Here is an 11,974-nt window from a genome sequence, read left to right as displayed (position 1 = left end):
ACCCCACATACACCTACAGGTAACAACCACCACGTCCTGTCTCGAGAACAATGAATGACTCACTTTATTTGTTTTATGAAGCTGATATACAATGTCATTCATTCGAGGCCATCTCGCTTATGTTTCTTGATATTTTAATAAAACTAACTTATCACTATCTGTCAGGTAACAGTCGCCATGTGCAAATGAATACTGAATTACATCCATCATTTATTGAGCCAAATGGAAACTACTTGTAAAGCGGGCTAAAACAAGATGTTTTTAAAAATGGAGGTAAAGTAGTCGCATAATGAAAAATGGTTCTTCCAGAGAAATAGGCTGGTAACAGCGACTTCGTATAAATACTTAAGTGTTCATTTCACCAATCATCGTTCATTGGCATTACACAGGCAGCTATACAAGCAAATAACATTAATCGGTACAACTAAATATATACATATTTTAGGCGACCTGTCATAAATCCTTTCTACTACATATTTCAGGCCAAAATATATAAGAAGTATTAAAACTTTTGAAGTTATACACAGTTCCATTTGTATGCTTGTAAAAACAACCATGTCAGCTTTTATAGCTTACGGAGAATGTGGAAGATACCAACACAGAATGAAATGAAAACATCTTTGTTTATAGCTATTACCCATGTCCTCCTATAGATTGCCAAAAACATGTTATGATACGATGATAATACATGGTAGCCATGGAAACCGTTATTGGGTGAGAGAAATAAAGAACTTGTTATCATCTTTCGGCTCCTGCAATGTTTAGATATGAAGATTTTGTAGAATCACTTTCTTATTTTGTCATTTGCCCAGTTATGCAGGGATTTATTGATATACAGTGGAAGCCGTCAAAACCGGCATTTGTCCAGTCCAGGTAGTTGTCAACATCCGCATAAAATTTCAGTACCGTCTGCTACTTGTACATTTATCTTCAGCTCTACAATCCGGCATTTTGTCTAAAGTGGATTATTTCTTCAGTCCTGATGAGGGCCGATTTAGACAGCGTTCACTGCATTCCTTCAAAATTGGTCATCTATCACCATCTGATAAATGTCTACAAAATGATAAAACGTTCTTAATTATATATAACGTTACCTTTTAATTTTGATCATAAGGAATATAAATCTCCACTGGGGAGATTCCACTGCTCTGCACAGGAATTGAAACTGTGTTGAAACTGTGTGGTACCAAGGAATTAAGAAAAAAACAAAACAATGTGCAACATAAACGAGGTCGAGCATGAATTTCAGTGTATGTGTGTTTGCCCAGCGTGTAATTTTATGTGCAATCAACTATTTGATACCTTAATGTTACCCTTAAGATTACTTTAAAATGTTATGATACTGAAACTAAATACATAATCTGAGATGTCCAAGGGATACAACACGAATTGTGGAACACCAGACAGCTTGGTTTCGAGTGCTTTAGTCCCTTTCTCCCAGACAGTGGAGTAGTCAAGTAGTGGTCACTCATCACGTTTAAGACCTGTGATGTGGCAAATCTAAGGGATGCAACACGAATTGTGAAACACCAGACAGCTTGGACTCGTGTGCTTAAGTGCCTTTTTTCCAGTCACGGACAGTGGGGTAGCCAAGTGGGTAAAGCGTTCGCTTATCACGTTTAAGATCTGGGTTGATACCCCGCATGGGTAATATGCGTGAGGCATAGTTTTTGTGTCCTTATTGTGAGAAACCTTAAAAATTGCTACAAACGGCCTAAAGCTATATTCACTCACTATTCAGTAGGCTCAATATGGTGCCATCCTATCGATGTGAAACGTCAAATTTAAACTTATTCATTCCACGATTTCATTACTTTGTGTGATAATTAATTCCACGAAGAAACCCGAGAAGAAATATACATTTTAATAAAGGTCTTAATGAAATGTGTGTTCGATTATGAAAAACAATAAGTGACATGTTTTCCCAATAATTGGCTTTGGAAATCAAAAATAACTTGTGAAAAATGCCACGTGAGCAACACTGATCATGAGAATCTGAATATTGGCTATTCTTTTTTCTAACTGACATTTATCGTAATTAAAAGTCACGGTGTATATATATATATATCCTTGTATCCCATTCTGACAATGCAGTCCACGATGACGCTGCTGAAGGTAAGTTGCTGATGGTGTTCTGGTCAATCAGGAGATGATCATGATGTTTTGTGAACATTGGTCACTCGCAGAGGTTCTGAGTTGTCATAGATTTGTGCCTTTGCTATTCCAGTATCCTCATGAAGATGGGGAGACCAGAACTGGGCTTCACATTGAACCAGTGTAGACAACCGAAGCTGGGTTTTCGATGCAACGAGTGAAAGTTTTAACCTCTAGGAAACCCCACTGACCCTAGCTGTAGACCTTAGGGGTTGTTGGAGGTTAAGGGAGAATAGGTCCCTGGGGGATACGTCAGTAGTTTCCTGACCACTGAGATGGCATAACAAGACCAAGTCGGTCTAGGAATGTTCGTTTATATCTGCCATTTAGCCATGGCCCTTATGGCAAGTGTTGTCTTGAACTGCCAGTTGCTAAAGTTATAGCTTACATTCAGCAGGGAGTTAAACTCCGGGGTAATGTGGTGTACCTAAAGTTGTTGTTGTCTAAAGTTCGGAATTTAATAGAATTTTATGGAACACAGACATGTGTATGTACTGTGTTTAGCTTTATTATCTGTTTATTTGCCTCCAGGAAATCATGTCTCGGATCCTGCTCGGGCTGTTCCTGTTTTCCTTTTGTTCCGGTCAGATGGAGGAAGAAGCCTACTCACCACATGGACAAGGCAATCAGCAACTGAAAAGTAACTGACATTTATTGGCAATAAACTTACTTTTTGTAAATCGTGAAAAATGACCATTGTATCAATCCGACATTTTCACAAATACTTTATTAATTCTATTGATGACACCAGGTGTTCGCTCAAAATATGGAAGTTACGGTAAGGCAGGCAAAAGTGAATTCGCTACTTTAAACGTTCTCACCTCAAATCACCACTTAGTTCCACCAAATGTTTAGTCGTAGGATATATATTATTTTAAGTAATGTCTAGAGTTGTCTATGTAACTGTTTCTAATTCTTTTTCGAAAGTTCTGTGTCACCACTAGTAATAGGAATCAATCACTTCCTTTCTGCTGCTAATATGTTTGTAAATGGTGAGGCTACACTAGACCTAAGACTTACTACATTAAGAGAACCTAGAATCAAATCAATTACTGAATAGTGTAGAATTCACTGAGTTAAGAAACATCGTGATGAAAATGAATAAGAGAACACGTGGGTTCCAAATGCATTCCCGTGCTTCAAATACTCAATAACACCCGGAAATTGGCCAACACATGATGTTTATCTCCTAAAAGGAAACGGGACACTCAAGTGAATATAAATGAACTACATACAATAAAACAAAGCATCGGATTTACGTACATACCTACTTGAGTTGTCAGTCGACATTTACAGAGGTCATTACGAGACGATGCCGCACACGATATACTCTGTGTGGGTGGTGAATTCATTGTGGTCAAAACATCTGGTTGATGACTAATGTTGATAACAAATAATCTATATTTTAGTACCTTCAAACAGGGTTGATGCGACATCAATTAATTGTTCCCTGAGATTGTATGTGCGTCCCATCGCTATTTTAATAGTAGAATATGTGTTTCTGATAATGCATGGCTAATTTACCCCAACAATGTCCAACAACTGAAGGACTGATACAAATCTAGCTAGGGTCCATTGTAGCATAGGTACTGAAATGCACAATGTACACGAGTGTGGTTGTCAGCCTTCAGTTGCTGTCGATCTTTTGTCAGTTGTTACATTGTATTGATTTGAAAAACGTTCTCATTTAAGTTACAGGTTAGTTTCCAATATTTAGTCGTGATGTCATACTTTATTTACTCACATTTCACGACATATCTAGCAATATAATATTATCTATTATCAACGTTTGACTTGTTTTAGACACCATATAAACCTCACTTCTCTCTATATTGACGGTATCGAACAGTATATTGTCTTTTTCTCTTTTCTCAAAAGTTTCAGATCCTTGCAGCATAGAATATACGATGTCTTTTACTGATATTGTACATCGATGGCCATACTATATAAGAAATAGGACAATTATTGACGATTCAACGAATGAAGATGCACTTTACGTGGATATCCTCAACGGTAAACTGCTCGACTACCCTCCTGGAGTTGGACGTTGTGGTGGAAAGTATTCCATCTGGCAGAAAGGTATCTTGAAACATAATTTGTTCTTCACTTACACACAGACATGTTTGATTTTTATTTATATTTCAATCACACGAACCGGTAAATGACAGCACCAAATCCAAACCGGACAATTTCTAGCAATGGAACGTTATTGTTTGGAAGTTACCTGAAATGGCACTCTTACGAAGTTTGAAAAACTGGTTTATTTGGACCTTCTCTCCCATATGCGGTTCGATTCAATTTTACATTGCTTTTCGGTGATTCTCCTTGATTCATGTCCGTTCATAAGAAGTGTTAATGAGCCTTTAGATCGCTTTGTGCTAATGGGTCTTTGAATGAGGTGTCGTTCTTGGAAGTACCTTATAACACCTTTTGAACACGTTCATTACAGAACTGAAAGAAAGCAGTTCAGTTGTCTGCGCCCAGGACGAGAGTGGCATAAGTTTCAAGTAGTTTTAGGTCCCGCAAAAATATTGCGGCTATAACTGCGTACATAAACTGAGAACTGACTCTTATTGTTGTGTTAGATAGATTGGGAAATGTTATGAATAAATTGGGAAATGTTATGAATAGATCTATTACTTTCATTGCCATGCATTTTGACGTTGCAAATTGATCCTTCAGTTTTACTCTAAAATATAACATCTCCTTTCTTTTGAGTAGTAAACATATCGCCGATTGTTGTGATGCTTTTATGCTCCACAGTTTGCGGTATTCTTGTACATAGGAAACAATAGTGGATAGACAGTGCGTGGGTTAGGAAGATTTACAGATGGTTCCCGCCAGTCATGGATATTTTACAATATACCTGGAACTTCATCTTTACAGAACTGAGAGAAGGCAGTGCAGTTGTGTGCGTCCAGAACGAGGTTGACACATGTTTCAAGGAGTTTGAGGTCAAGTACAGAGATTGTCGCGATACCTTCAAATATGGACTGGGAACTGAAGTGAAGGACAGTGTCTTCTGTTTACGTGAGTATTTTAAGTTTAAACAATTTACGTGTTATAAAATATTTTAAAACTTTTTTGCTGCTGCCCATCATGACCTCTGTCCAATCTGACCAAACCAGTTTGTCACTCCATCTCCATATCAGGCTTCGAACCCATGCTTGTTTATCCATGTGAAGATCTGGTTAGATTCAGTCTTGTGCAACCCATGCTTGTCTCAAAATGTGAATATTGTGTTAGATTTGGTCGTCATCAACACGTGATTGTCTCTCCCATTAAAGATGGGGTTTGATTTGTACTTCAATAACACATAATTGTCTCTCCATGTGAAGATCGGGTTTGATTTGATCTTCATCAACACATGCCTTCCTCTGATTGGGAAGATCCAGTTAAATTTGGTGTCCATCAACCCATGCTTGTCTCTTCCTGTAAAGATCGGGTTTCAGTTGGTTTTCATCTACACATGGCTGTCTCTCCCTGTGAAGATCGGAATATATTTGGTCTTCAGAAACACACCATTATCTCTTCATATGAAGATCGGGTTAGATTTAGCTTACAGCAATCCATGCTTGTCTCTGCATGTGAAAATCCGGTTAGATTTGGTCTTTAGCAACCCTTCATTGTCTCTCCACTTGAAGACCGGAATAAATTTGGTCTTAACAAATTCAGGCTTACCGTGTCTCCATAACGAAACCACGCTTACAATGTCTCTGTAACAAATCCACGCTTACAGTGTCTCCGTAACAAAACCATGCTTACAGTGTCTCCGTAAAAAAACAACAACACACTTATAGTGTCTCCGTGACAAACCCACGCTTACAGTGTCTCCGTGACAAACCCACGCTTACAGTGTCTCCGTGACAAACCCACGCTTACAGTGTCTCCGTGACAAACCCACGCTTACAGTGTCTCCGTGACAAATCCACGCTTACAGTGTCTCCGTGACAAACCCACGCTTACAGTGTCTCCGTGACAAACCCACGCTTACAGTGTCTCCGTGACAAAACCACGTTTACAGTGTCTCCGTGACAAACCCACGCTTACAGTGTCTCCGTGACAAAACCACGCTTACAGTGTCTCCGTTTAAAGATCCAGATTAGGATTGGTTATTAACAAAACACTGTCGTTATTTGAGGTGACCAGAGAATTGGGTGGCCAGGTCACGCCTAGCACTATTTAACAGGAATGTTGAAATACGTTTCATACTTGTGTGGCATGTGCTTTTCAGTCACATTTTGCAATATATCAATCACATTTACTTGTGATATATTGGCTGATATATTGTACCTTGTTTGTTAGGCATGGGTTGTTTTACAGAGTTGTTGTGTATCCTTGTTTGTCATGCTGAACAATGCAACAGAGTAAGTAAACAAACAACAGCAGCAGCAACAACAACAATACATCTCAAAATACTATATCTCAAAATATTTATGAAGAAAACGCAGAATAACCAACTCAAAACCTCGACTATGCAACACAGTCCCAAGTGAATGTCTATCGCCAAATACTTAGGACTAACACCTTGCCTCCTTCATAATCTACAACTTTCAGGGGCCAGAAGTCATTCTCCAATCAATCGTCACAGTTATACTGCATGCAGTAATCACTCTGGCAATATCATCACATATCTTCATATCATGTTATCATTTTTCCAGAGCCCACATTTTGTCACGCGTTTGATTATCTCTGCGAGAATGGAGGTACATGTATAGAGGAACGAGATGGCTTTTCTTGCCAATGTCCTGACGGCTACTCTGGACCAACATGTGAAGGAGGTAGGTCACCTTGACCCACATGGCCATGACCACCTTCTGGTGGGGCAATATCCAAACTGCTTTGAAATATTTTAGAGAGTGAGTGCTGCTTTTAGCAATATCCCCCAGCGCTATCACTTTCGAAAATGTCCCTAGCATGGTGATCTACCCTCGCTTGTTGGCGATCTATAGCCCGTGTTTTATAATGTGTTGTCTTCTTTAAATACAATGTTTTAGTTTTTCATGCTAGTTTTATATTTATATCTGTGATTTTCTAGTAATTTTATTGTCCATCGTTGACAGGTTTTTATAGTGTACGTATATTCCATTTCAGTGTTAAATGTTCTCGTCACGATATGGCTGAAATATTGCCGATGTGACGTTAAATATGAACTCACTCACTCACTTTCGAAAGTCTGTTCAAAACCTTGTCAGTAAAGCCACCAATGCTCTATCCTCAGTCAAACGTTTTGTTTATAAACTCAGAAATATGTCTCCAGTGGTTCTCTTTAAAGTTTTTGATGTTCAGATAAAGCCGATAATATTACATGCATCGGAAATATGAGTTGTTTTTAAAAAGTGGTCCTCAGTTAAACAATTCCATGTAGGGTTTGCAAATTTGTATTGGGTCTGAGTTATAAAAGTACTAATGTTGCTGTTTTAGAAGAATGTGGTAGATAGTATATCCATATTGATTCGATGTTGAGAGTGATTAAACATTGGTTTAAACTGCTTGAATTGCCCGTGGATAGGTACCCAAAACAGAGCTACCTTATGTTTAGATAAAGTAGGCCGTAGAATGTAGATATATCATGTTAGAACTATTTTATTTACTTACGACTTCTGTTTTGTTTGGGAGAACCAAAATGTTTGATTCAAGGAGTTATTTCTACTCAATTTTGAAACAAGGACAAATAATTACAACGTTCAATCTATAATGGCTGATATTAATGAATATTCAACATTATATGGTTTGTGGACATATTTTCAAATACTGACCGTGTTAACCGTAATTATTTGTAAAACGTACGTCGGTCGGTTGCCACAATAGAATGTTTTTTAAAGTGATATTTTCATTGTTCGCAAGCATACATCATTGAGACACCAGTTCACATTTTACAATTTGGCAGGTTTTAACATTAAGTTTCACATAAGAAATTGAGCGAATATAGAAACAAATTTCGTTGTTAAGTTGGGAATATAGATCTCCACTTTCTGTAATGACTTTGGAGACTATTATGTTTTATTGCAATGAACGTTTCTACATTAAAAACTTCTCTCAAAACAAACTTTTGAAGTTTTGGAGGGTATTGATTAATCCAACATGAATGAATACTTTTTGGCCGAAAGAATAATATTATTTAATAGTCTGTCTGTGTATAATGACCCAAACCAATAATATTTTGTTATTTTAAGTGTATTCTCAATATGATCATTCATCCAGGCTTCAGGTTCATTCCAGAATGTTTGTGTTACTCTACATTCCCAATAAACATGACAATTATTCTCATTCAGCTCATTACAAACACAGCAAACAGTATTGTCAACAAGTTTCATTTTAAATAGTTCATTTATTAGAATAGATAATACCGTGTGAAAACTTGTATTGAAACTCAAGTAGTTTAACATCTTTCAAACCATTTCTATAAGTGATAAAAATTCGATTCCAATCAAAAGTAATATTACCAAAGGATTTTTGACAGTTAAGACAGATTTTAGGTAAATCTTGATCCGAAATCAAGGTGTCATAATTTTTTTAGATCCTTTGCTTGATTTCAATAGCTATGATTAGATAAAACAACTGGGATATTTCTGGCGTTTCTAATAGTATATTTCCAAGAATCAGGAAGTATGTTGAAGACGTGCAAATAGACCAGGTATGTGCATTTAATGTTATACATTTCCTTCAGCCTGTCAAATGACAAAAAACTGGTATTGTCACATAGGTCCTTAACTGAAAGAATGCCGTTACTTGCCCAGTGTTTATTGTAGTGTGTTGGGTTTTTGAAATTATGGTTAAACCACAGTGGTTGGGCTAGGATTTCGTAAATATTACCCGAACTCACATGATTCTTTTTACAATACTTGTTTCAAAACATCCCTCCAATAAGGGTTATTGATGTGTGTTATTTGGTCCACATTTGCACCAGATTACAAAATGACATCGAAAGGAATATTACAGGGATTTTGAACTGCTGTTATTTTTACAGTAAGATCTCAAGTTAGCTGGTTTCAAAGCATCACAAAAAGTTACAGTGTCAACAATCCTTAAACCACCACTTTTGTGTACTTTTCAAATAGGTCCTTTTGATTTTATCAGGTTTGTCATTCCATATAAATTTAAAAAAGATGTTGTTCAGTGAAGTAGTGAAATCTTTAGGAGGGTTAGGCAAAGTACTGAACATATGGACACGTTTTGGCAAAGCCAAAGTTTTTATGACAGTAATTTTACCAGCCACAATAGAATCTTGATACAGCTGTGTTAGATCTCTACAGAATAGTGTCACCGTATAGACGAGTGGCTTAACGTTGTTTTCGCACAATCTGATCTTCAAACACTCACAGCTGTTTTTGTTGACCTTCCTATTGAAGATCCATGCAGTATCAGCAGACCCTTACCTCGACTGGATCTACGTCTGCCTACTAACCACGTGGCTGTGCCAAGCAAGGAGTTGTATTTCTCGGATGGGTGGAAGAGTGCACCTAAAGGAATGAAAATTCTAAATCGTTGGCCAGGCAGCACTTCATGTGGAAGCACCACGCCATCGTGGAGTCTATGTGGGTGACCAAACTATACGCATATCTCTCTGAAATATGTAGAGCGCAGGTTGCCAATGTAAACGTAGTTGTGCTGACTGTAATGTGTCAAAAGAAGGTTGGTATAAGTTCGACTATTATGTGTCAAAAAGACGTTAGTAACATGAAGGGTGAATATAATTTGTCGACAACAGGTTGGTAACATAAGGTCGACCATCATGTATCGAGAACAGTTTGGTGGAACATGAAGGTTGAATATAATTTGTAGAGAACAGTTGGTAACATGAAGGTCAACTATCATGTGTCTATTTCTAGTCACCAAGTCTCATTCAGCAAAATGTCGCCATGTCTAGAGGTTGGATATTGCAGACTTCAATCAGTCACTCATTGTATCTTGCAGTAAGATGGGGCAACAATGAATTGATGTGTCAAGTGTATGCTGATCGTCCTTGCTACATACAATACGTGATCATGACAAGAAATTGTGCAAACACGAGAGTAATGAAACTATCGTCCTATGAGGATATTTGTGTCGGTAATGCTTCCTTAAATATCACTTACATTATAACATAAGAAGAAGAGCATGTTCAAGGGTCGCAATGCACAGTTCTTTGCGTTACCCCCCAATCATACTTAATTCATGAGATGTGGTGTACGACCAACGTAACAATGATGTACAATACATGTAAAAATGATGTACAATGCATGTACCACTGGTGTACAATGCATGTAACAATGATGTACAATGCATGTAACAATGATATACAATACATGTAACACTGGTGTACAATGCATGTCACAATGGTGTACAACCAACGTAACAATGATGTACAATGCATGTAACAATGATGCACAATGCATGTAACAATGATGTACAATACATGTAACACTGGTGTATAATGCATGTAACAATGGTGTACAATGAATGTAACACTGGTGTACAGTGCATATAACGATGGCGTCAGTCCATGTAACAGAAATGTACCGTTCATGGTGCATTGGCGTATGTCCACTATAACAGTGGTGTACGGTCCATGGTAAGATGCAGAATGCCCAATATAAAAATGGTGTACGGTCCATGGTAAGATGCAGAATGCCCAATATAAGAATGGTGTACGGTCCATCGTATGGTGTGTATGCCCAGTATATCAGTGGTGTGCAGTCCTGGGTATGCCTCATGTAACAATGCCGGTGTATGCCCCATATTGGAATGATGTACTATCCAATGGTTTTGTTTCATGTAACAGTGGCCTCCTATCCATGTAACAATGGTGTATGATCCATGTAACAATGGTGTATGCTCCATCAGGGAGATGTTACAGTTATATACGCTTCAGATAAACCTTCCTGCTTGCAGAATGTCGCCCTGGTCCCCTGGATATCTTGATCATAGAGGACGTGTCTTCGTCCGTCATTAACAGCGATTACAGGAAGATGAAGGATTTCATCCTCAACATTGTCAGGCACCTCAATATCAGTCGAACGGAAACCAGTGTCGCTTTTCTGTCCTTTGCCAACACGGCCAAAGTTGGTTTTCATTTGGATACCTATAACAACACCATGGATGTCGTCGAAACCATAGCATCTGCCCATGGGGAAGGTGGAGGAACTCTCGTCTCCAGTGCTTTAGAACTCTCAGCGTCTGATGTCTTTACTTACCACAACGGTGACAGGGCTGATGCAGACAACATCGTTTTGCTCTTCACTGATGGTATCTTCAAGGACCAAACTAGCCTGAAACAAGACGTTGAAGCCTTGAAAGCAAAGGCCGAGATATATGTGGTCACAGTCGGTCCAGTTGTGAGCAACACTACAGTGGCTGAAGTGGCAACCTCGCCAGATCACATTCTGAAACTCGGTGATCATTCAACAGCGACTGTGATCACTTCTGCCCTCAATCCTGATCCTACATGCGGTGCTGAGCAGGAAACTGTGTATGAGGGACGTTGAGCAGCTAGATGACGAAAAACCCGAAAATAAAATAACAAGTTGCATTTTTCAATTTGTCTTCATCTCTTATGTTATGAGCTTTGCAGACATTGTTATCAACTACATGGAGACACTGACTTCCAGACACTGATCAGACACATGCCATTCTTGTCGACATAAGACACTGGCTGATTTACCCTGATCAAATTATACATCCTTATGAGGGACTCTGCGGTCTTGTTGACAAGCGACACTGGATCATATGCTCCAACCAGACAGAGCTACTGCCCAAAGCTAAATCGTCTCAACCCTTGTCATCAGATCAGACACAATGTGTTTTTGTAGACCATGTGTACTCATCCAACACAGGGTAA

At 38.4% G+C, this 11,974-nt stretch overlaps 1 protein-coding gene across 1 annotated transcript; it reads left to right on the top strand.

The window, feature by feature from the left end:
- Positions 1-2,100: 2,100 nt before the first annotated feature.
- LOC137259620 (matrilin-2-like) lies at positions 2,101-11,621 on the top strand. The gene is made up of 7 exons (XM_067797234.1): positions 2,101-2,115; positions 2,686-2,794; positions 4,033-4,233; positions 5,041-5,184; positions 6,816-6,935; positions 9,507-9,641; positions 11,029-11,621. The coding sequence occupies exons 1-7, from the start codon at positions 2,101-2,103 to the stop codon at positions 11,619-11,621; spliced, it is 1,317 nt and encodes a 438-aa protein (XP_067653335.1).
- Positions 11,622-11,974: the final 353 nt, after the last annotated feature.

Source organism: Haliotis asinina, chromosome 13 (genome assembly GCF_037392515.1).
Source record: "Haliotis asinina isolate JCU_RB_2024 chromosome 13, JCU_Hal_asi_v2, whole genome shotgun sequence".
NCBI lineage: Eukaryota > Metazoa > Mollusca > Gastropoda > Lepetellida > Haliotidae > Haliotis > Haliotis asinina.
Note: the sequence above shows the minus strand (reverse complement) of the source record. Positions and strands in the feature narration are given on the sequence as shown.